The 27936-nt window shown below is 33.9% G+C and overlaps 1 protein-coding gene across 1 annotated transcript in view; it reads right to left on the minus strand.

The window, feature by feature from the left end:
• Positions 1-27936, minus strand: part of BCAS3 (BCAS3 microtubule associated cell migration factor) — a 568797-nt gene that overhangs the window by 330572 nt on the left and 210289 nt on the right. The window contains 1 exon segment of the mRNA XM_079131371.1: positions 18162-18426. Within this exon segment, the coding sequence (XP_078987497.1) occupies positions 18162-18426 (265 nt within the window).

The following is a 27936-nucleotide window of genomic DNA, read 5'->3' on the forward strand; positions in this document are numbered from 1 at the left end:
AACAGCTTGTCAGGTCAGGTTTGCAGAGAGGCATATTCCCAAACCAGCCATCATTAACGGACTCACTTCCACAGGAAAAAAAAAGAAAAGAAAAAAGAAAAAGACAGAGTCTGAAAACTCCGGACAAAAGAAATCCCTGCAGACAAAGTAAAAACAAATTAAAAGACCCATTATAAAACACAGATGCTACAAGGAAAATAAACTTTCCAAGATTTACTGGGCTTTGACAAACTTGGACATTTGTGGAAAAGACATCAGCAGCAACTCCCAGGTAATGTGACTGGAAAGCTAGACTCCTTTCTGTTTTATCTTTATCCTCTGTGCAGAAGCTGCCAGGTTGGTATTCTTAGCTTCTGAATGCAGTGATGTGAGAACATGTGAATGTGGCAAACTGCCAACTGCAAGAACTTTCTAAAGCAAGCAAGACCCTGAAAATGTTGAACATTTCAGATTATGCTAAACAGCAAAGTTAATATCAGTGTGTTGTGCATGTAAATATGCATGCATCTTATCTCCAGAGCAAATAAGAAGAGTTGAAATAAAAAAGAATAATAAGCCTCCTCCCAACCTAAAAGTTTTTGCTATCCTATCAGATTATGAACCAGTGGAAATAAAATCACCTAAAATAATAGTAATCATCTAAAATAATAATATGTAATAATAATAGTTATAAGAGATACTTTAAAAGAATATCATATCAGCCAGGCACAGTGGTACACAGTTGTAATTCCAGCAACTCTAGAGGCTGAGACAGGAGGACTGCGAGTGTGAGTCCAGCTCAGCAAATTTTTCCAAGACCCTATTTCAATTAAAAAGGGATAGGAATGTGGCTCTGTGGGTAAGTGCCCCTAGGTTCAATCCCCAGGACAAAGAAAGAAAGAAAGAGAGAAAGAGAGAGAGAGAGAGAGAGAGAGAGAGAGAGAGAGAGAGAGAGAGAGAGAGAGAGAGAGAGAGAGAGAGAGAGAGAGAAAAGAAAGAAAGAAAGAAAGAAAGAAAGAAAGAAAGAAAGAAAGAAAGAAAGAAAGAAAGAAAGAAAGAAAGAAAGAAAGAAAGAGAAAGAAAGGAAGGAAGGAAGGAAGAGAGAAAGAGAGAGAGGGAAAGAGAGAGAGAGAGAGAGAGAGAGAGAGGAGAAGCATGTCAATGAGACCTTTTATCACAAGTTTGTAGAAGCACAAGCTACAGGTTGTCACCAATGGGGGTCAAAGGAAGAATGGAATGTATGGGAAAGAAACTGAGCATTACAATAGAATAAGGTGAACTAAAATGAAGCATTTGTAGAATAAAGGAATACTGTGCTTTTGTTGTCTTTAGGGATTTGGGGACAAATAAGTACAAAAATGTTACAGATTCATTTGCAAAAGTGCAAAAGGAAAGGAGACAAGGTTATGGGTGCCTTATGGAAGAGTTCTGTTAGAAGGAGATCTAGTTGAACTCATCTGACTTTTTTCATTCTGATCTCAAATGTAGGCCTTATTCACTTCACATTCTTTCTGGAAGGTTTACAACAGGAACCTTCTTATAACTCAGTATACTTTACTCCTTTCAACTGATTCAAATCTGTATCTCATCGCCTCTCCACACACCCTAGATTCATTATATAAGAATATAAGATTCCCAAGTCAGTGTCCCTGATCTTCTATTTTGAATTCTTGCATTTTAAAATTGGATTAATGAGGCACGCTAAGAAAAATCAATGTTAATGCGGGCCCCTGGCACTCCAAAGAAGACAAATCTACATCAATGGCCCTATTTACAACTATTTCCTTTACCTTTGTCCCCCTTTCAATTTCTCTACTCTGAAATGTCAAGTAGATGCTCCATTCTGTACATCATATCTTTCCAAAAGAAAACATGGGTAATCGATTCTATGCGTCTTTTGTGTGCATTTTAGCATTCCACAGAAGACCAAAACTATTGGTCTGCTTTTAATATCCTGTTGTGGCACTGACAGGGATAAAAATCTAAAATTTACCAAGAAGTTCAAGTTAATTCTGGAGTTGAAGAGCTTTGAATTTTTGATGCTGTCAAAAAGAGCACAATGGTAGCTTGTTCTGCAACAATCACAGCAAATTTATGCTCTGAAAATTTAAAAACATTACTTAGTTCTTACTTGCCATCTAATTTAACATTCAAGCTCTTCCAACCTTATACTCAGTAATTATTTAATGAAAACCAAATAAAATCCTTTCAGACTATATAAGAAGTCTCCATTGCAAATGGGAATTTTCTGCATGTGGGCTGCTTTTGGTTGGGATGGGAGCCTCTCTCTCTCTCCCCCTTTCCTAGATGAGAATGACAAGCTTCCCAGCTGCAGTTCTAGGACTTTCACCCTCCTTTTTGACCTTTTCTCAGGCATGTTCCAGTATAATCTGTAATCTACTCAAGTAGGAAAAGGAAACAGCAGCGCCCTGGTGAGAAACAGTGCCTTCTGACCCACATACCAAGCTGGGCGGAAGCAATGCTTGTTCACAGGAGTCAAGGAGAATAGAACACACAATTAAAAGAAAATGAATTATATATACAGAGATACACACATATTTAAGTCCTCGAACACGACAAATAGTTGAGATGTAATTAAAGACAAAATGTTCAAGGACAATTCTTACTCAGTTTATTCTTGCCTACAACTTTTTTTAAAGGCAATGAATGCTAAAGAAAAAATACTGCAAATGTTAATATATTTCAAGAAAAAACACTTGTTGCTTTTTTCAAGTAAACAGCTCATGTCACCATAGATATTACTTTAGGTACTATTGGAAAGAGTGGGAAGGTAATAAGACAAATCAAGTACAAAATGCACTAAAAACAAAAATCCATATTATTTTTCAAGGTGGTAATTAAGGTCCTTTTTTCCGGGGGGGGGGGGGGGGGGGGGGGGCAAGGGACCACTGGGGATTGAACCTAGAAGTGCTTTGCCACTGATTTACATCCTCAGGCTTTTTTATTTTTAGTTTTTGAGACAAGGCCTTGCTAGTTGCTTAGGGCCTTGCTCAGTTGTTGAGGTTGGTCTCTAACTTGTGATCCTTCTGCTTCAGCCTCCACAGTAGCTGAGATTACAGGCATGGGCCACAGTACCCAGCTGACTGAGGTTCTTAATGATACTGTCATTACTTCTTGCTACTACATAGGAAGGGACATACATGACACTTTGCACTAGTACTTAATAAATGTCAATAGAAATAAACTACTTTGAAGAACTGATACTATACTAACAATGCAATCGCTATTTATGCACTTGCATGTATATCAATGTCAATGAATAATTTGCTAGGAGGTATTCCTCTTCTAGTCTGAATACATTCTCACCTGTTCATTATTACTTTTAATGTGCTGGCTACTATAATGTATAAATTTAATTATTTTTTTTCCTTAAAGCTAAAATAAACTCAATGGATTCAGAAATGTGATACATAAAAAGTCATAAAGAAATAGTGCACTAAAATTACAAGTAGAGCAAGTATAGTTTATACTATTCAAATAAGGAAGTAAAGTAGGCTAGGATAAGGAGTGTCAAAAATGTAGGTGGAAAACAGTAAGTCTAGAAAAAAGAGATGAGATCAGGAGTTATGAGCAATGTTTACAAAAAGGGAGAAGTAATAGAAGTGGCTATCAGGAATGCTACTGAAATATAAAAAATGTGCTTTAAAAATATTATACAATTTAATCTCAATCACATACTCAACCCAATTTGTATACTGAATGAATAAAATCTCCATAAAAGTGGGAAGTTCATTACTTTGGTTTACTATTAGAGCACTCCAAGATTCTGGAATGAAGGAAATGTACTATGAGCTGGAGTTATTAATATTTAAGAAGTTTCAGCAATTTTTATCTCTAAATATTAGGATTATAGTTTGACAAAAGGAAAAAATTTTAAATGCTATACAGACTATAGACAATAATAGTAGTCTACATAAACTAGAGGGGAAGAAGTAACTTCTTCATATAAGTACAAAAAACAAGAGCTGGAGCCTCTTCCTTAAGATTCAAAGTATTCATAAATCTTTCATATCAAAGCACCCTCAAATTTCCCACTCCTCTAAATCAAGTTCAAAAACAGTTCTAAAACCAAGTGTTCACAACTGAGAACTTTAACCATAGTAAAAGATCCCCATTTTAATTCCATAATCAAACATCTCTTTGGCCAAATTTGGGATAAAATGAATACCCCAAACTACAACTCATCATTAAAATTATTTCTTAACAATACTATATTCCCAATTCTCCCTTTTCCATCTCATAATTAATTCTGTAGCATATCAACAGAGCCAATGGAGCACTTCATTGTTCAAAGAAAAAATATAGAATTTTATCTACTTAGTTCAACAAATATAACTTTACTACTTACACTGGAGAACATATAAAACATGGAAGTACTGAGAGTTGGTTCAGGAATAAAAATAAGCACATATAATAAAATAAAATATTGAATTAATTTCAATATATGAGGAGTATATTCTGAAGACATGAAGAACTCAAAAACAATTTTAACATCTGCAGTTGTCTTTTTCAATTACATTAAACATGGTATACTTGAGGAAAAATTAAATATTAAAATCAATGTGTTTTCTGCTGAATAACAAGTATAGCAGTAAAATGTAAACAACTTTCCTAATAATTAAAAAGATATAAACCAAAACGGCAAGGACTCTCTTCTGCCCACAATCTCCAGTCCGCACCCCTACCCCCACCCCGGCGGAAGCCTTCCTTCTTATTACCCATGACTGTTGAGAATATTTTCTGGCTCTATTTCAGCATTATGACTCAGGTCATGAGAAGTGTCAAAGATGCATTTCCTTCAGATGGGAAAGAGCAACAGATTTTAACAACCATACAAAGATGGGAGTATAGTGCAAAAGGGCCCAATCAGCAGTTTTGACAACAGGGAAGATAAACCCTTTTATATTCACATACATTTTATTTCTAGCTTCAGAACATTTAAATATATTTCCATCAAAATCGGGCTACCTATTTTGTTCAAGAAGAAAACAGGAAACCGACACTCAATTTTGCTGCCTAAATTATCAATAATCGTGAAAAAGAATTACGCACAAAAATTAAAACTTAGCATATCACCTGAATACTAATAAGTACTTCAAGTCCTGGTCTTCCAATTATTTTTCCAAAACCATATCCCTGAATTTGTCTATATAAATTTTATTATAAGACTCCTTTCATGGAAAATCCTTGAGCATAAGAACCACAAAGAGGTGTGACACCACGACTACCCTTGGGCAAACTACACCTAACAGAAATACTGTTTCTTAACCAACTAGATCACTGCCAGAAAACTATATTCATTTATCAGTACTGTCACCTTAAATTTCTTCATCTATGATTTTATCAAATGTGGACACATTTCAATCTACTCTAAAACTAGATCAGAGTGAAATATTACTGAACATTTATTAAGCATTCCCTACCAGGGATGGCTCTTTAGGTTGAAAATAGAATAGCCTATATATTCTGAAGCCACCAATAACAATGCCCACATTAATTCCTCTATCTTTTCTGAAATTCTCTGGTGCCTCATTTGAGCTTCAATATTCTCACCTGCAAAAACACATCAACCAATGTGAAAAACTCTTTTCAATGAACCATAAATCCTTTTCCTTTTCTCATCCTCTTCCAAATTCAGAATGCCATTTACCCTATTGTGGTAAGAACTATCAGAGATTCTATTTTTCAATATATATAACCCTTGTATGGCACTGACCCTAGTCTTTTTACCATTTTGTAGATTATAAATATCAACAGCAATTCCTGCTCAGATTTTACACCTCAAGACTACTCTATTCATGCCTGCTACACTCAGGTCTGATAATTTCTTTAATCTGTTCATTTGGGTTTATCATTAAGACACTGGTTATTACATATTCTAAGAAGCCTACCCACTCTTTTTTCCTATAATTTTTTCATAACCAAATAATGTGAATAATTCAGATATTCCTTTTGATAAGTACATAAAAAAAAAATTCATCCCGTTCTTCAGAAAGAGTTATTGATAAACAGTTTTTATTTTTTACTTGAGCATCTTGAAATTCCACCTCCTGGTTTCCATAGAAAGATTTTTATTTCAATAGAACAGACCAGAACTCTTACTTAAGCAGCCTCCTCACTGGAAAAGGCAACAGTACCACGTAAATAGATTCTCCAGATCCTCTTTTTGTTATTCTAATCACTAGTCTAAAATAATATAACTCCTTCAACTTCCTGAAAATCAACTTCTAAGTTTACTGCCAGAAAAGCTTCACTACCCCAAAAGCACCCTGAACAGATGACAGAGAATACTTAATTGGGAAACTGACCAATCTAAGTGAGAAGACCTATGAATAGTAATTATTAGGCGGTATCCTAAAAAAATGACCAGTCCTACCTGAGACCTAGAAGTTGGTATGCCCTTGAAACTCTCAAATTAGTTCTAATTACTTCCTTAGCATTGATTTATTAACTAAATTTTTATTACTAAATTATTTATTAACTAAGTAAAAATGAAATGACAAAAATAAATTAATAAACAAAAAAACCTGAAAATTTAAATAAGAATGATCAACCAGTGATCATCAGTCAAGGATTCCCAGACACTGAAATCAGTAGTTTGGTTTAATCAACCTGATGAAGCTTAGACATTAGTATTTTTTTAATCTATCCAGTTTAAGTATAATGTACAATCAGGGTTAACAACCATGGTGCTAATATAAAAGAGAATGATCAAAACAAAACAAAAAAAAAAAATGTGAAAAAGGGATTCAGAGAAAATGAAGCTAACACAAGGAACAAAACCAAAAAACTTTAAAAACTGTTAACTATTTCTTAAAGCGATAGCACTATGACATGTATAAAATAAAAGAAGGGTGTGATCATAAAAGAGACATTGAAAGAAAAGCATATCAGAAATATATTACAGAAATAAAAATGCAATGAGAGGAGTAGAAGTTAAAGCTGGGGATGCCCTCGTAGAGTGAAAAAGAGAAAATACACAGGAAAGTTAGGGGCCCAGGAAAGGAGATTCATTATTCAACTGACATGAATTCCAGAAAAGGGCAAAAAAGAAAATAGCAGAGGAGAAAATCACAAAGAGTTGGAAAAACTAGCCTCTGTGGAGTGACAGAGTGGGAGGGACAGGGCAGGAGACTGACTTTTTTTTAACTCTACAATTATGGTATTATTAGATTTTATTGTAAATGTATATATGTCTCTGATTAGAAATGAAATCTATATTAAAAAGTTAACAACAATAAAGGTCCAACCAACACTAATAGAAAAGGAAAGATAATAAATTCAAGCCATAATAATGCCTCAGTGCCTCAATAATGGAATTTATTCACTCTGATACCTTAAAGTACACAGATCAAAAATCCTTAATTAGCAGTTCACAGACAATCAAAGAAAGGAATTTTTAGGACATACTGATCTACTTACTAGAGGGAAATAACTAAAAATATTTTCTCTATTCAACTAACTGAATTCATTCACAGGAAAAATAGAGTATTCAAAGAGGATATGACCTGACAGTAACATATTTCCAAAGTCCAAAGCTCTAAAAAGACAATAAGGAATAAATCATAGAAAACAATAATAAAAAAAAAAAGAGGTATTATAAGACCTGACAACACATCGACATTCATAGCACTCCCATGTCTGTCCCAGGGTTGCCGTGATTACAATTACAGAAAAGTTGAGAAAATATTGCCCTCTAGAGGCGTATCACATTAACCATCTGAAAATAAAACTGTGATGAAACTTGGGAATTTATGATTTTTCAATGTAAAAACTATACAGAAAAGTAAAAACACTTCACAAATAGTAAAAAGCAAAACAAGAAACTCTGAGCTAGCCTCAAGTGTTCACTACATAAACTGACATTTATTTTAAAATGTAATTCAGAGGCACTGTATTATCTGGGGTTTTAAAAGATTATCCACAAGTTGTTTCTGCAAAAAATTATCCTATCCATACCTTCCTCTTGATTTTCTCTTGTGAACCTAAAACTGCCCTAAAAAATACAGTTATAACATCTTTCTTTGGGGGCAACTGGGGAGCTTTACCACTGAGCTATACACCTATACACCTGCCTTTATTTATTTATTTATTTTTTAAGCTGTTGAGACAGGATCTCACCAAGTTGCTTAGGGCCTTGCTAATTTGTTGAGACTGACCTCAAACTTGCAATCCTTCTTCCTCTGCTTCTGGAATCACTGGGGTGATTAGGTGTGTGCTACCTGGCCCAATAATAACTTTCTTTAGAAGACAATTTCTTCAATAAATGATTCTTAAACCATATTTTTTAAAAACGTTTTTTAGTTGTCAATGGATACTTATTTATATGCAGTGCTGAGAATCAAATCCAGTGTCTCACATATGCTAGGCAAGTGCTCTACCACTGAGCCACAACCCCAGTCCCATATTGTTTTCTAGAAATGTATTATGTGATCATTCTTTTCCATAAAGAACTCATCTGCTGCAAGACACAGTGGCACACCCTATAATCCCAGCAACGCAGGAGGCTAAAGCAGGAGGATCACAAGTTTGAGGTCAGTCTCCACCACTCAGTAAAATCTTGTCTCAAAATAAAAAATAAATAAAGAGAGGGGACTGAGAACATAGCTCAGTGGTAAAGCACCCCTGGGTTCAATCACCAGTACCACCAAAACAAAACAAAAACTCATCTGCTATCTTTGAGAAACTATAGGAAATGACATGAAAATATTTAAAATACATATGATTTTCATGTAGAATAATGTCAAAACTAACATAATGTTACAATATTCTAAAAGAATGATTAAAAAAACTCAGAGGAAAACAAATGCAGCAGGAAAATGTTAGTCTTCCAAATAACAGACTAGAAACAATACTGCATCTAAGCTGAGGCAATAAAAAACAGGGAACCAACAAAACCCAGGTACTAATCTATCCTAAAAGATTGTTCCCTGTTTAACATGTATATACTATTTATATACTCCATGTCATATGAGGCATAAAATTTAAAGCAGAGCTAGAGTACACATGATTGATTTTTCTTGGCAAAAATTAAAACATACTCATGGAAACTTCAATCCACAAGTAAACAGTGATGTGGAAGGAGAAGTCAAGAAACATCACGTTATTATTGATTCTCTTAAGTAGGTGAAACTATATAAGGCTGAAATGTGTGGTTGCTTTGTATTTACAATTGTGATGTGGTCTGTATCAAGGAAACCCAGGATCAACAAAAGTAAATAATTACAATAAACCATCAAATGAAAGCTATAAACAGTTCCAAGGGGTAAAATGAATGCCTCATATAGATGCTAAAAAGAAAAGTGATACTGCTAGTTTTTAAAAAGTACTTTACTGAAATTATGGAGGCTCCAAGTTCAAGAAATCAGAAGCCTGCTTGAAACAAGGCCTCAAATCTAACCAACTACTTTCATTTGGGAAAAGCATAATCTAGAATTCAGATGCCAAAAACTGTGACTGGAACACAACTCCTCCTCTGAGAAGGAAGACTGACTTAAAGGAAGGTACTTCCAAGAATTTTAAAGAGTGGCAGAAGACAATCCAGGATCCCCATTTACTCAAAGGAAACAGAAGAAAAAAATAAATTCCTTCAACCCCTGGACTATGGTGAATGCTATATTCTTGAACTTAAATGGAAAACTATTCTGCAAAATAAAGAAATGCCAAGACTCAAAAACAGGTGGATTTGTTTATCAACCTATATAACCTGAGATATAGATCAAAACAAGCAGAACAGATTGAAATAATACTAGTATCACAATTTTGCATCGGTGTCTCCCCCTCATTTGAGAAACAATGTCACAAGTTAATATCAATATTGAGCAGAATAACTCCACAAAAGCCTGTACAGAATAAGTTCAGAATTATATTTTTTTCATTTATTATTTGGTGAATTATTCCTTTATTCAGTTTTCTAGATAAAAGGCAACATATAAAAAACATACAAAGATGAATCAATCCTATATACTGATAAATTAACAGATCAATGAAGATACAAAAGAGATCAGCTAATTTTCACCAAGTATTTGATATATACTTTGACCTTCACAGTAACCCTGTAAGGTCAGTAATATCTTCATCTCCATATCCAAGAAATCAAAGAGAGAACTTAAATTTAACATGCCCAACACTCTTGATCCTGTCCTCATCTCCAAACCTGATTTATCTATAGCACTGCTCACTTCACTTTATAGCAACCTCATTTTTCCAGTTATTCCACCAAAATGCTTCACTAACCATCCTGACTCATCTGTTCTTTCATACATATCATAAAATGGTCCTACCACAAAAAATATATCAAGAATGCAATGACTTCTGACAGGCCCCACTATAGACAACCTGGTCCAAACTTCATCTTCTCTTTCCTGGATTTTTAAAATACTAACTAGTCTTACTAGGTTTCCATCCATGTACCACCTGCATATTCTCCATACATATTTCCATTTGGTTTCTGCCAAAACACAGTCCTATCATGACATTCTTTTTCTCAAAACTCTACAGAGCCCTCCCTTCCCACTTGAGTAAAAGTCCCAGGTTGATGTCACCTGGTCACGTTACCTCTCTGACCTCATCACCCCTTGTGCACCTCGCAAACTGCTTCAGCCACACTGGACTCCTTGCCTTCCCCTCAAGAGTCCAGGCAGATTCCCAACTTTGCATTCTATACTGGTTGCCCTGATCTGCATGATGTTCTCCCTGATTTCCATCAGGTCTTTGCTCAAACCTCATCATCTCAATAAAAACCTACAAATAGGATGCTAATGTGAAACTGCAATCCTCTCTATTTCCTATTCCTTTCCTCTCTTTATTTTTCTCCATAGCTGCATGGGGATAGACACAGTTCCCCTTACATTCTCTATTACCCTCTTAGAGTCCAGTGCCTGCACATGCTAAACATTAATTCATAGTTGTCTGACAAATGAATGTACCTTGCATACATTAAATTGAAAAGCTAAGCTACCATGAATGAAAATCTCTTCATTCTGTTAAGTTAGGATTTAAAATTCCAATTGCCCTTGTAGGAAAACTTCTAAAAGATGCTTAAAGCATTAGGGTCTACATTTATCAACTAATACGTGAAGTGCCAAGATTTCAAATACAAATAGGAAAATCTGTCTTTATGGAAGTCAATCTAAAACCACAGACATTTCAATGAATAATTTTCATGTGACAATAAGATAACAGTTTGTACAGGGTAATGGTACTAAGGTTTACACATGATACAACATCAAAAGAAGGCTTTAGAGATAAAGTGATATTTTAGTTGGTTTAGTAGGCATTCAAAATGGTAATAATTATTTTCAAGTAAAGAAAAAAGTGTGCAAATGGTAAAGTTTTTTTTTAAAAAAGTGAATATATGTGGAATATTAATGGAAGGGTACCAGAATCCAGGCATGGTGTAACAAGAAAATGTAAATAAGATGTGCCATTATCTACAATTTTAAAAACATAATGAGACACATGACTTTAAGCAGAAAATTAGTTGATCATTTTATGGTTAACAAAAAATGCTTATGGTACAGTAAAAATGGTTAAAGTTTATTGAAACAGATGAGGTAAGATATGATGATCAGCGTTTCATAATCCTTTTTCATCACAGACTATTTGGACAGTTGTGGAAAACCTACAGACTCCTCAGAATACTTACGAATACATGGACCAGAAGGAAGTAAACTAAGTTAAAATATAGTTATAAAATATGGTGATGCACGCCTGTAATCTCATTGACTCAGGAGCCTGAGGCAAGAGGATCACAAGTTTGAGGCCAGCCTCAGCAACACAGTGAGACTCAACTGTAGTAAAATAAAAAGGGCTTGGGGTACAGCTCCATGGTACAGCACCTCTGGGTTCAATCCCCAGCACTCTCCCACCAAAACCAGTTATAAATATAATAAAAATAATGTGGTATTATAGTGACATATGTAATAAATTCATATTAAAATTAGTAAAATTATTACAGTATCATATATAATAATTTCAAAACAGTGATGAGCATAAAAAACAATCTGAAGACACATTCAATAATTAGAGATACTTTAAGAGACATATTTTAAGCTAGGCACAGTAGTGCACGCCAGAGATCCCAGCAGCTCAGGATCAGAGCAGGAGGATCCTAAGTTCAAGGGCAGCTCCAGCAGCTTACTGAGACCCTGTCTCAACATAAAAAAAAAAAATTTTAAAGGACTGGACAGATAGCTAACTGGTAGAGCACCTCTGGGTTCATCCTCAGATATTGTAAAAAAACAAAAAAGATATATATTTCATATGTAATGTGATAAGAAAACATTTGTGTTTTCTACTGGCAACATGTCATAAGTACTACTAATATAATTGTCATGTATTTTCTATATTCATAATGAAAATTAATGTGTACTTTTGGTAAGGGGTAAGAATATAAAGACATAATTTTTTTCCTATCCTCTTTATCAATCTCAATTTAAGAACTCCTCATCTAGACTAAGGTCCAGGCAAGAAGATAGGAAATGAAAGAGATATTTAGAATATATTTAAAATAAATAAACATCCTCTGGGAAGTTTTTTTTTTTTTTTTTTTTTTTTTTTTTTTAAGCAAATAGATAAAATAATCCTAACCTTAACTGGATTGGCTCCAAAAAGTAAAAAGGAAATATCCCTATATCAATTGTTATTTAACAGTTTCCTTTACTTTGCTAAAAAAGAGCACAAACAACAGTAATACTGCCAAACCATGATTCATTTTCAAGAAGAATCCCTCCCTGTTCAAAGGTTTACATTGTTTCTTACCAGCATCAGACTGTTTACCCACACAAACTGTAAATACATCATTTTTAGAACTAACCAACAAGGCCCATTTTGTTTTGACATGTATGATACAAAAAGAAAATGAAGAAAAATGACTATCATTTTATGTCTGTGCTTACAAAATGAGAAAATCTACAAAGAGTGATGGAGAAATTCTGAGATAATAACATCCTAACATTTGTGTTATCAGGAGGAAAATGCCTGCTGAAATTCCTTGCTTTTAAAAGGAAATCTTAAGTAATGTCAAACAGTGTTGAATCTCCTTTCTGCGATTTCTATAAAACTATGAGGAAAGTTAGGAAAGCAATAAAACTGAGAGAAAACAGTATATATCAACTAAGAAATCTAGTATTACCCTTCAACTACTACAAACTTCTACAAACAAAAAAAGTGTTCTTTGGTACTTTCAACCCTCAATAAATACACACTACAAGGTATTTGTTCATAGTCATTTAACATGTCTTTTCCCCTGGAATAGAAGATACATGAGGGCAGGGATACCCCTAAATTTTATGCCCATTATGCCCAAAGCCCAGAACAGAACCTGTTAAGTGGTTTGCTTAATTGAGAAGGAAGAACAGGGGGGCTGGGGTTGTAGCTCAGTGGTAGAGCAGCTTCAGTAACACGTGTGAGGCAATGGGTACAATTCTCAGCACCACATAAAAATAAATAAGTCAAATAAAGGTTTGTGTCTACCTACAACTAAAAAAAAAGTTAGAATAGGAAAAAAAAAGTACAAAGGAATATTTTCTAAAGATGTATAAATGTAGAGACTGTAAATTCATCACAAATTATCAACTAATACACTTGCACTTCCTCTTGTTGATCTAGCTGCCACCCATGCACACTCTCTTTGCAAAAGAAAATTTTCTATATGATCCAATGATGAACATTTCTTAAAAGAAATTAGGAAAACTACCCCACTCACAATAGTCTCAATAAAATAAAATAAAATACTTGGGAATCAATCTAACAAAAGAGGTGAAAGACCTTTACAATGAAAACTACAGAATATGAAAGAAATTAAAGAAAACCTTAGAAAATGGAAAGATCTCCCGTGTTCTTGAATAGGCAGGATTAATATTGTCAAAATGGCCATACTACTTAAAGTACAATACAAATTCAATTCAATTCCAATTAAAATCCCAATGACAATCCTCACAGAAATAGAGAACACAATCATGAACTTCATCCGGAAGAATAAGAGACCCAGAATAGCTAAAAAAAACCTGAGCAGGAAGAGTAAAGCAGGAGGTATCACAATACTAGACTTTAAACTATATTATAGAGCAATAGTAACAAAAATGACAAGGTATTGGCACCAAAACAGACAAGTAGACCAATGGTACAGAATAGAGGACAGAGACAAACCCACATAAATGGTCATCTCATACTAGACAAAGGTGCCAAAAACATACAATGGAGAAAAGACAGCCTCTTCAACAAACGGTGCTGGGAAAACTAGAAATCCATATGCAGCAAAAATGAAACTAAACCCCTCTCACCCCACCCAAGACTCAACTCAAATGGATTAAGGTCTTCAAATTAGACAAGAGACCCTGTGCCTAATAGAAGAAAAAGTAGGTCCAAATCTTCATCATGTCGACTTAGGATCAGACTTCCTTAACATAACTCCCAAAGCACAAGAAATAAAAGCAGGAATCAATAGTTGGGATAGATTCAAACTAAAACTTTTTCTCAGCAAAGGGAACAATCAACAATGTGAAGAGAAAGCCTACAGAGTGGGAGAAAATCTTTGCTACACATACTTCAGATAGAGCACTAATCTCCAGAATCTATAAAGAACTCAAGAAACTTTACACCAAGAATACAAAAAACCCAATCAATAAATGGGCTAAGGATATGAACAGGCACTTCACAGAAGAAGATCTGTAAGCAATCAACAGATATATGAAAAAATGTTCAACATCTCTAGTAATAAGAGAAATGCAAATCAAAACTACCCTAAGATTTCATCTTGCCCCAATTAGAATGGCGATTACCAAAAATACAAGCAACAATAGGTGTTGGCAAGGATGTGGGGAAAAAGGTACCCTCATACACTGTTGGTGGGATTGGAAACTGGTGCAGCCACTCTGGAAAGCAGTACAGAAATTCCTCAAGAAACTTGGAATGGAACCACCATTTGACCCAGCTATCCCACTCCTTGGCCTATACCCAAAGGACTTAAAATCAGCATACTACAGTGACACAGCTACATCAATGTTTATACCAGCTTAATTCACAATAGCTAGATTGTGGAACCACCTAGATGCCCTTCAATAGATGAACGGATAAAGAAACTGCGGTATATATATACAATGGAATATTACTCAACTGTAAAGAAGAATAAAATTATGGCATTTGCAGGTAAATGGATGCAGTTGGAGAATATCATGCTAAGTGAAATAAGCCAATCAGAAAAAAACTGAAGGTCAAATGATCTCACTGATAAGGGGATGATGATACGTAATGGTGGGGGAGGCAAGAATGGAGAAAGGATGGATTGTATATAGGAAAATGAGGGGTGGGGAGGAGGTGGGGGGAAGGAAAAATAATATAATGAGACAAACGTCATTACTCTATGTACATGTATGATTACACAAATGGTGTGACTCTACTTCGTGTACAACCAGAGAAACAAAAGTCGTACCCCATTTGTGTACAATGAATCAAAATTTTAAAAAAAATTTCTCAAAGTTTAAGTCAAGAAAAATATTTAAAACAGAGAGAGAAGTTCTCAAAGGATCTACACTATACAACTAAACATATGACAAAAATTTTACAACAAAAAATAGGTCTGAAGTAAAATTTATTGCAAATGATGAAAATATTAATATCTCATATTTCTAAATTTTATATGTTAAAAATTCTAAATACATTTTTAAATGGATGTTTTCATTCAGGACTGGTTCTAAAAACCTTCAGTTTACAAAACTTTTCAATCTTGAAGATCATGAGCCACTAGTTAAATACACATACTAACAACTGTTCTTATAAAAATAATAGTGCCAAAGCACAGAGAACATAGAAGTCACACTTTTTGAGTTACAACAGTTCTCCCAGATACCATTTACCTAGATATTTTTCAGTCTATATTTTAACTTCCTATAGAAATATATACCTATATCTGGAACTGATCAGGTATTACAAAAGAACATGTAAGTTAAATCAAATAAGGAGAGGTATAAACACCCAAGAAGAATTGCAAAGAAGTACTTGAACAAATACATGTACACGCATATTCCTAACAGCACTATTCACATTAGTCAAAAGGTAAAAACAACCAGATTGCCATGTAAGAATGGATAAACTGGGTTGTATTCATATAAAGGAATATAATTCAACCATAAAAAGGAATGAAGTAGTGATATATACACTACAATGTGGATAAACCTCCAAAATATTATCCTAAATGGCCAGTAACAAAAGATCATATACTACAAAATTAAATATATATGAAATATACTGAACAGATAAATTCACAGAGGTATAAAGCAGAGTGGAGGTTGCTTGAGGTTTGGGGTAAAGAAAATGGTGAGAAACTGCTTAAAGAATATCTAATTTCCTGTTGGTGTAAGCAAACATTTTGGAACAAGAGATAAGTTGTAATTGCACAACACTGTGCATGTGTGAATGCCACACATAATTGGTTAATTTTTTCTTATCCAAATTTCAGACCTATTAAAAATTAAGAATTATTTCCTGTGGTAACCATAATCTTTCTCTATAAATACCTTAATTTTGCAAAGCTAAAATGTCATCTGTCAAGGAAAATATGCAATGCTCCCAAAACAGAGTAACCTAATGTCAACATCCTCAATCATTCTGCTGGGAATTAAATGGTCCAATCACTCTGGTGTTAACTACCAAGGCTAAGGTTAACAAATACTATGACTAGAACTCACACTCAAAAGGAGTTCACATTTATACCAAAAAAAATAGAAAAATTGTCATTGCATCATTAGAATTAATAAGCCAAAACCAGAAACCACACAACTGTACATCAAAAATATAGGAAAAGATAAATAAACAGAAGCATGTTTGCACAATGTAATAAGTAAGCATTTTGAAGCATTGCCTCTAAAATAAAGGCAGATCACAGGTACCTAAAAGGGTTTTCTACATTGACTAATTTCCACTACACAAAACAACTGTAAAACTAAACAACAAAAATAAATGAACTAAATCTACCTGCAAAATGAATAAACATCCCAAAAACAATGCTAAACAACAAAATACACAAGAACAAATGCATTCTATATAATTCCATTTATATATAATGGAAAAACATGTTTAAGGATACCTTCTCAGGAGTAAAACTGGTTTTAAATGTAAGTGGGGTAAGGCTTGCCTACTATGTTCAAGACTCAGGGTTCCATTCCTAGAATTGTAAAAAATAAAATGTAAGGAAGCAAATACCATAAAAGTCAGAATCCTGGTTTAATATTAAAGAGGGGGAGAAAAAAGGGGGATCTTGATAATGTTCTATTTATTGATTGGGACAATAGTACATAACTATTTGCTCTAAGATAAATAACTGCAAAACACCTTTTTTTGTTTTCCTATAACACACTAGTATACATTCCACAGAGATGTATTTTAAAACAAAATGCGAATGTTGTTCTATCTAAAGTATACATGACTCCTGACCATTCCTCTACAACAATGGATATTTCTCAAGGAACTATACTACTAGCCCAGTACAGACAGAATGCTCTCAAAGAGATATATGAAAAAGGGATTCAGTTCTCTAAAGACATAAACATAAATTCAAAAGGTTTTATTCTAAAAATATGACATCAATTATCCCTTATACTGCAAAAATTATGAAGTTAAAATAGCATGGTAGCTGGGCGGGTGGAGTGCACCTGTAATCCCTGTGGCTCAGGAGGCTGAGACAGGAGGATACCGAGGACAAAGCCAGACTCAGCAAGGGTGAGGCACTAAGCAATTTAGTGAGGCCCTGTTGCTAAATAAAAATACAAAATAGGGGTGGGGATGTGGCTCATTGATTGAGTGCTCCTGAGTTCAATCCTTGATACCAAAAAAAAAAAAAAAAAAAAAAAAAAAGCATGGTAAAAATCATCATTGTATTGGTTCAAATTTATTAAATGATTTAATAAATAAGAATGCCTGGGGGCTGGGGAGATAGCTCAGTCGGTAGAGTGCTTGCCTTGTAAGCACAAGGCCCTGGGATAGATCCCCAGCACCCAAAAAAAAAAAAAAAAAAAAAAAAAAAAAAAAGAATGCCTTCCATGAGATTAAGATATTTGTATTACATGAATAGATGATGAAAATTTTTATTTTATCCTAGATTTCAAAAATTGAGGACATGGCGAAGGAAGACTAAAAGTGGAGAGAGAGAAAATTAAGTTTACCATGCAGGGGTGAGCCAGAAGGGCTGCTCGATAGACCTGGAACAGGGCTACAGCGGCCTCCTTGCTTTGACGTCAGTTCTTGTTCAATTTCTTCCAGTCCAGCACTTTTCTGGAAGCGGCTCATGCGATTAACAACTCGTGGTGACATGTGTGTACGAACACAAGGCTGGCCACCATAAGGGTTGATTGGGAAAACATGGGAAGTACCTCTGAGGGTACTGACCACAACCCAACGACAGTCATGGCTGAAGCAGATGTCCTGTACCTAGAAATAAGAAAAGATACAAAAACAGCTGAAAATATTTGGATATACCCTAAGAGCATCATTTGTAACCAAACTAAATAGAAATGGTTGCATCATTACTTAATTTACCTAATAACAGTTGGTAAATAAATAATTTTATTTTTTAGGTGAGAGTTTCACAATGAATGTTGATCAAAATTCCATGTCAGGCAGCCATTGTGACAAATGGTGCTGGGAAAACTGGTTATCCATATGTGGAAGAATGAGACTGGACTCTTATCTCTCACCCTACACAAAAACCAACTCAAAATGGATCAAAGACCTAGAAATTAGAACAAAAACTATGCAACTCCTACAAGAAAACATAAGGTCAACACTCCAGCATATAGGCACAGGAAATGACTTTCTCAATAGGACTTCTAAAGCTCAGGAAATAATGACAAGAGTTAATAAATGGGATGGCATCAAATTAAAATACCTCTGCCAGCAAAGGAAAAACTTTAAAATGTGAAGAAAGGACCAACAAAATGGGAAAAAAAACTTTGCTAGCTACTCTTCTTACAGAGGATTAATATCTAGAATACATAAAGAATTCAAAAAACTTAACAATAATTAATAAAAGAGATAATGAACCAAACAGGCATGTCTAAAATGAAAAAACACAAATGGCCAACAAATACATGAAAAAATTATCAACATCATTAGCAATTAGGGAAATGCAAATCAAACCACACTGAGACTTCATCTCACTCCCATCAGAATGATAGTCATCAAATATACAAACAATAATAAATGCTATTGGTGGGATTGTTAATTAGTATAATCACTATGGAAATCAGGATGCAGGAACCTCAAAAGGCTAGGCAAGGAATCACCACAGGATCCAGCTATATCACTCCTCAGTATTTATTCTAAGAATTAAAGTCATTGTACTATAGCAATACAAGCATACCCATGTTTATAGCAGCACAGTTCACAACAGCCAAACTTTGGAACCAGCTGAGGCAGTCATCAATGGATGAATGGATAAAGAAAATGTGGTATATATAGATAGTGGACTTTTATTCAGTCATAAAGAAAAATAAAATAATATCATTTGCAGGAAAATGAATGGAACTTAAGATCATTGTGTTAAATAAAATAAGCCAAACTAAGAAGGTCCTATGTTTTCTCCCATATATGGAAGTTAGAGAGGAAAAAGGGAAAGAAAAGTGGGGGTGGGTGGGGGAGGAGTCTCATGAAAATTGCAGGGAGATCAGTAGAATAGAGGGAACAAACCTGGGGGACGGAGGAGGGGAGGGAAATTGGAAATACTGAGGAATGATACTGACCAAATTATATTGTTATATTGAATGCATGTATGAATATGTAACAACAAATGCCATCATTATGTATAATTCTAATGCACCAATAAAAATGTGGAAAAAACTAAAAATAAGTTTTAAAATATCGATGTATGTTCACATGCTAAAATCAAATACACAAAGAAAAACATCTTTAGACTGACTAATTTATTTTGCATCCACAATAGAACTGAACCATGCTATCTAAAACCTTTTTCCAAAATACTTATAATCAAGATGACTTCCTGGACTGCTAATGAAAAGGAATTTCCTTCTTTCATTTTAAGAATACTTGTAATATGAGGTAGTGTTAACAATCAGCATTAAAGGAGGAAGACAGAATTCCACCTAATGCTTACTTAGAAAAGTGCTATTAAAGTGATTCTATCCTATGACCTTGAAGACATGTCAGCATACATGAATGAGCAGAGCTGCTAAAGATATTAGCTGCCAAGTGAACTAGAGAAACTTTAATCCTTTAAATAGCAAGTCACCTACCCACAAAATGCAAAATGATGTATCTTTTGATATTATAACTAGCTGGGTGGGTTTCATTCATTAAAAGTAATATATATATGTATGTATGTATATATATATATATATACACACATATATATAAAGCAATATGTATAATGATGATTTAGTAATAAAATGATAACATCACTGGCATGAGTTTTGGACCTCAATTTTGGAATACTGTTTTGAATTAACTTTTCTCATAAAACAGAAAAGCTGGGCAGGAAGTTGTGGCACATGCCTGTAATCCCAGCCACTTGCAAGGAGTGAGGCAGGAAGTTCCAGGCCAACCTGGACACCTTAGTGAGACCATGTTCAATCCTCAGTGCCACAAAAAATAAAAATAAAGAAAAAAAAAGCAGGAAAGCTGAGTGGAAACTGCATCACTTACTTAATTATACAGTACAAATATCCTGACATACAACACTTACCAAGTACAGATTAGGCAACTGTGATAAATAGAAGTTGAACAAGTACAGTCTTAATTTGATATATAAACTTCCTGTTCTCAAATTTAGGAAACAAATATATTTCAATAACTGTTTTTAAATACACTCCCTATTCACTATTCTAACTCAGGCACTAGGTAGATTTGGGAAACAAATCTACATGCTTCTAGTGTGCCACATTTCAAAATGCTGTAAAATTAAATCAGGAAATGATTGTGGAGAAAATATGGTATGTATGAGACCAGTGCAGGTTTCTTTTAGAACTGGGGTCAGTGAACTACTTCTATAAAGAGAGAGACAATAAAATTTTAGGCTCTACAGGCCAAGAATCAAAATCAAGGGCATTAAGTAGATACCTATAATTATAAGAGAAAAAAATTAATAACAAAAAATTTATTGATGAAATTCAAAATACAGTAATAATACACTAGAATTTTTTATAACATAGATCTACTAAGTAAAAGAATGGAACTAATCTATATGGAAGGTAATATTTTGCATAGTTGACATTCAAAGACAGTATTATTATGCTGTAAGATTTATTTATAAAAACCATTCTAGTCTGATGATACATTTTTTAAAAAGGTCAAAGGGTCAGATCTGGTTCACAGACCATAGTTTGCTAACTCATTTTATAACATTTTCATGATGGTCAATAAAGACCTCAAAGCAGGAAAATCCTTACAAATCTAAAGCTGAAATCAAAAAGGGTAAAGTGTTCTCAGGTCAATAATTAATGTTGCTATAGTTTAGAAGATTCAGCAGAGTATAGAGAGAAGTAACTATAGAAAGCATAATTAGAAGAAGAAGTCATACAAGATATGAGTTATGAACATAAGACTGATGAGATGAAAGTACTTTGAAAAATTCAATCACATGGGAAGACATTTTGTTTTGTTTTCAAGATGAATATTGTTGTTTTCAATACAAAAATAATAAACTATGATTACAGAAAAATGCTTAAGTTTAAGAAAACATATACATATAAATCTAACAACTCAGAGGCAAATATTTCTTATCATCTTAGAATACAATTTTCTAGTTATCTCAATACATAATATATAGCTATCCATTTATATGTATGATGTGTGCATGCATATAAAAATCTACATTAGATTAGATTAAATGTGGCCAATGTTAAACACAAAGAAATCTATAAACTTTAATACTACAAAAGACTGTGAAAATACAGGGAAACAGTGCTAAAAATACAAAGCCCTACATATTATTATAGGCTTTACTTAAAGGTAGTATATCTTGGTAAATATATCTATCCTTAACTAGCTACATGGCCATGAGAAAGCTAGTTAATAATTCTGTGCCCTGAGGTTCCTAATGTGCAAAAATGAATAATAATCTCATAGAAGTTAGTATGAATTAATTAATGTGTACAGTATTTAAAACAATACCTTGAACTTAATAAGCCCTGCACAAAGATGTTTACTTTTGCAATCATTACCATAAAAAATATATTTCAGTTCTGTCTAAACACCCATCCATGTTTTCACTGCTACTAACATGAACTAAACCACTATTCTCTGTCTACCAGGTTACTATATTAGTCTCTTACCTGGATTCTTAATTGAAACCACCTGAAAGCAATATAAGACAAAGTAGATAAATGATACTTCTTCAACATTAAAATCTTCTGCAAAGGATATTACCAAGAAAGTAAAAAGGACAAACCACAAAATGGGAGAAAATAATTGCAAATAATATGTCTGGTAAAGATCTCATATCTAGAATATATAAATATTATAAAATATTTAAAAATCAACAATATAAAGAACCCAAGTGAAAATAAACAAGGATTTGAATAGAAACATATGCAAAGAAGATACACAAATGGCCAACAAACACATGAAAAGATGCTCAACATCTTTAGTCACTAGGAAAATGGAAATCAAAACCATAGAGGTAACACTTCATACCCACAAGAATAGCTAAAAGTTAAAAGGTAGACAAGAACAACTGTTAATAATTTTGTGTACAAATTAGAACCATCATACATTTCTGGGGGAAATGTAAATGAAGCAGACACTTATAAGGTGTTTCAAAACATTAAACACAGAGTTATCACATGCCGCAGAAGTTTCACTCCTAAAGGTTCAAAAGAACTGAAAGTATACATTCCCACAAAAACCTGTACACTGATGTTCATAGCAGTATGCCTAGGAGTCACAAAACGGAATTGCTCCAAATGTCCTTCACCTAATGAATGGATAAACAGAATGTGATATATCCATAAAAGTGGAATATTATTCAGCCATAAAAGGAATGATGTTTTGATGCAAGCTTAAAAATGGATGAACTTTGAAAGATTATGTAAAGTAAAAGATGCCACACACAAAGGGCTAAATATCATATCATTGTTAGAACATCCCTGAATTTAATCTCCAGTAATGAAAAAAAATAAGTTTACAGTTCTGTGAATATACCAGAAACCACTGAATTGTACATTACATAATGGTGTGCAATTTGCTGAAAAAGGAAATTCTATAGTCTCTTTTTATAGTTTGATAGTCACTTAATTCTTAGAGATATCTGTCCTGTCATTACCCTATGTACATGTATGATTACACAAATGGTATGAATCTACATCAGGCACAACCATAGAAATGAAAAGATGTGCCCCATTTGTGTACAATGAATCAAAGTGCAGTCTGTAAAAATAAAAAAAAATAATAATTAAATAAAAAGATGTCTGTTCTGTTCTATGCTTAAGGAAAGATATGCAGCTGCCAGGAGGCCTGAACTAGTGTTTTATTTATCGTCAATTCTGACTCAGTTCACATCTGGTGTGAGGTTAAAGGAAATTTGAATATAATATGGGTAAATGGTATAACCAGATATTCTTATGTTCTTATTAAGTTTCCCTCCATTCAGCATAAAAGTGTGGCATAAGAAGAAAAACTTAAAGCAAAATCTCATTAGGACATGGATTATCAATTTAGTACTTTTAGATATTAGAGATGTTGGAGTTTTTAATGAGATACAAATTAAAAATTAGGAGTGTCAAACTAAATGTTTTAAAATTTATATGTAATTTACCATTTCTTACATGTTTCCTGTATTGTTTACCATATTTATAAAGCCTCACACTCATTTCTCATTGTAATAATATAAATTTGGACTACTAAAAACAGATGCTAGAAAGCTAATGCATTTGTTTGTGAACAAATATTGTTGACATATTCCAGTAATTTCCATTTACACAAATATTTGGGGGCAATCTGAATAATGCATTCTTTTGAAAAAAATTTTTAGTTGTACATAGACACAATACCTTTATTTTATTTAAATATTTCATTGATTTAATAATCAAACATACCAAATAATAATCAAGGCAACCAAATTTTAATGCAGCAGACATATCTTTAACTGGAACATGAAATGTATTTTTTTTAATTATAGTAAACATTTTATCAAAACTTAAAAATAAAACCATGTATTATATTCACAAAAACAGATTAAATTCAAAGTATATATGAAACAAGTGAACTGAGGTAGAGAATGAAATGTTACATTTAGCACCTAAGATGCAGAAAAAGCATCTTATACAACTGCAAATTCACCCCAAAACCTCAATTAAAAACCTTGGTTAATAACAGAAATAAAATTTTAGGATAATTTTAACATCCTAAAATATGAAGCAGTCTCAAACTTCAGGATAGTTAAGAAGCAACCAGATTATCTGTAAGAAATACAAATCCCAGGATCCCTCCCTTCAGAGTTCTGATGGGGTAGGTACTAGGGATTAGCACATGCAGGCATGACCAAGAAATTTACTTTTTAGAACACTTAGAAAATTACCTATTGACCTGAAGTCAGTAACACTAAGTTAGAAAACAAAATAGAGTAGCAATGGCACTCCTCCCAACTCTACAACAAACCATAGAGATCATGGAAAAGATGTTTTCGAAATCGAATATGTAAGGTAAAAGGAATGGTAGCCTAGGGCATGAGTAGGGTACAGTACCTACTGAAAAGAACCAGAAGAAATTTCTGAGATAAGGAAAAGATTCTGCATCTTTTCTTTAACAACACTGAACTGATACATATAAAGATAAAAATTGTACATACTAAAGGCATACCATGTGACGCCCAGATATGTGTGTAATCCTGAAACCAGGTCAAACACTGTTCTGTATCTTGGTTGTGGTAGAGATGTAACTAACCGAGTAGAAAAGCCAACACTCATCCCTAATGTCCACTCCCTTGCCTAACATCAATACAGATACTTAATATGTGTGTGTCTAGTCTCTCTTACATAAACCTCAGAGAAGTTATGATTGGTCAGACAAAAGCAAGTGGAGATTGCAGGACTCTAGAAAAATATCTGGTTTTCTGATAAAATAAATTAACATTATTGACGATGCCCTTTTTCCTCATCTGACTGCCTTGAATTCTGAAGTGATATTCAAGGAAATGGTATTTATAAAGCAATTATGTGGGAAGGGGCAAAAATGTCACAGAGACATTGTTGAGCAATTGTTTCAAGACCAACAGCAGACTACTTGTGTCATAATAAAATAAACCCTGATTTTTTTTTGTACTGAGGATTGTACCCTGAGGCACTTAATCACTGAGTCACATCCCCATGTCTTTTTATTATTTTTTTTTTATTTTGAGATGGAATCTCACCAAGTTGCTGAGGCTGGCCTCAAACTTGAATCCTCCTGCCTCAGCCTCCCAAGTCACTGGGATTATAGGTGAGCACCACTACACCTGGCTAAAACCTGATTTTAAAAATCTATTAAGTCGGGGCTGGGGTTGTGGCTCAAGGGTAGAGCGTGTACTCACAGCACTGGGTTTGATTCTTGGCACTACATATAAGTAAGTAAAATAAAAGTCAATTGACAAAAAAAAATTTTTAAAAATCTAGTAAGTATATTTTTTCTTTAGCCAAAAATATGAACAATGATTCAAATAATAACTTATTCTCCAATCCTAAGTGGGTTGGGACAGAAAAAAGACTGCTTGGATAGAGTCTCAAAGCAACAGGTTTTAGGTATCTAATGACAACCATAAAAGACAACTCCCAAGTACCAATAACTAACATGCCAAGGACCAAGTCAGCAGATGAGATTAGGTGTAATAAAAATATATAGAAATATAAAAAAAGAAATATTTGCATAACCATTAAAATACAAGTTCTGGAGCTATTTCAAACCACACACTTCCAGAATTTTTATCCTTCAGAATCAATAAAAATACTTTCAATAAAAATGTCATATCAGAACAATTGTAACCAGGTGAATAGCAATAGAAGACTGCTTGAAGACAAAATAATTGGAACTTACGTGCAGTAAGGATAACCCACACATACTCTGGATCTCATCTACTTATTCCTACCCTCTGTCAATTATTCATGTTCATTTACTCATTCAGTAAACGATGATGGAAAGCCTATTACATGCTCTGCAACCTTTTACAAAAAGAAACTTTAAAAATGAGCTAAAATGCCGGGCGTGGTGGCACACACCTGTAATCCAGGGGCTTGGGAGGCTGAGACAGGAGGGTCACGAGTTCAAAGCCAGCCTCAGCAAAAGTGAGGCACTAAGCAACTCAGTGAGACCCTATCTCTAAATAAGATACAAAATAGGACTGGGGATGCAGCTCAGTGGTTGAGTGCCCCTGAGTTCAATCCCTGGTGCCTCCCACAAAAAAATGAGCTAAAATAGCCCATTTTTACATGGAAACAGAGAGAATGTTGAAGCAGAAAGGAGAAAAGTGGCAGTTTGATTAAAATCTGACAGGCACTGGGCAACGTGGCACATGCCTGAGGTGGTACACCTATAATCCCAGCAACTTGGAAGGCTGAGGCAGGAGGATCTCCAAGTTAAAGGCCAACCTGGGCATCTCAAAAAGGGCTGGAGATGTAACTCAGTGTTAAAGCGTCCCTGGGTTTGATCCCCTCCCCACTCCAAAAATATCAGACATTGCTGTTCCTCCTTTAATCCTTTTTTGAAGGAATAAAGAAGATCGAAGTTTTCAACAGTAATCCTTTTTGTCTAACATAACACAATTTGTTATCCATACACTATATATAGAAAGACTAGTTCCCTAATAGAATTTGGCTGATGATTAGAGTTAATACAAAGAAAGCAAATAGAATAGTACCTAGTATATTTTAAATAGTGTAACTGTTTTCAAGTACTGTATCAGTGAAATAAAGATAATGCTATATAAGACACAAAGTTCAAAATATCGTTTATTACTAACAATAATAATATGAAGTCCCCATTCAACTCGATAGAAAGGTAGGATTTTTTAATCTTTCAAAACAAATCAGAATGTATACAGATTTTAAACATTATTTTGTTCTGAACAGACTTTTATCAGAGTTTAAAAAATAATCTAACCTTATAAACTACCTTCTCTGTCCCTATATTTAGTGGAAAATGTACACATCATGAGAAGACAGAAAAAGGAGGTGAGATCAAAACAAACAAGAGAAAGGAAAAAGGTAGGAAAGACTAAAGGAAAGATAGTTACCAGATGGCAAAGATCAAGGTTTTAATTCCAGCTCTCACATTTCTAACTGGACTGAAGTTGGAGATACGTATCTTTCAGCCTACAAGGATGTTTTCTGGTTTAAAAAAATTGGGGTGTGGGGAATGGTGGTACTGGGGACTGAATCCAGGAGTGTGCTACCGGGTGCTCTACCAATTTATTTTTTTATTTCTTGACTGGATCTTGCAAAATTGCCCAGGCTGGCTTTGAATTTATGATCCTCCTGCCTCAGCCTCCCAAGTCACTGGGATTACAGACATGTGCCACAGTGCCTAAATGTTTTCAGGCTTAAATAAAATATTTGCCAATAAGTTATTTATTAAAATATGTCCATCATTAAAATATGTAAGGCACCACAAATGCAGTCCTATGGGAAGATTATACTGCTAGATTCCTAGCTAGGAAACAAAGAAATTAAATAAATATTCTGCATTCCTACCCATGAAGGATTAAGGAGAAGAGAATTTTTAAAAAGACTGAAATAATACCAAAGAAGCAGAAAGAAGAAAATACAAATGAGAGCAGAAATTAAGAAAATTGAAAAATAGGAAAATAGAGAAAAATCCATGAAACAAAAATAAATGTTTTTTAAATCAACAAAATTGCCAAAACTCCAGAGATTGAAAAAAATCAAAAAAGAATAAACAAATCATCAATATTAGGAATGATTCAGGGGATAGCACTACAGATCCAGCACTTGTTAAATG

Source organism: Sciurus vulgaris (genome assembly GCF_902686455.1).
Source record: "Sciurus vulgaris genome assembly, chromosome: 3".
In the NCBI taxonomy this organism is placed as follows: Eukaryota; Metazoa; Chordata; class Mammalia; order Rodentia; family Sciuridae; genus Sciurus; species Sciurus vulgaris.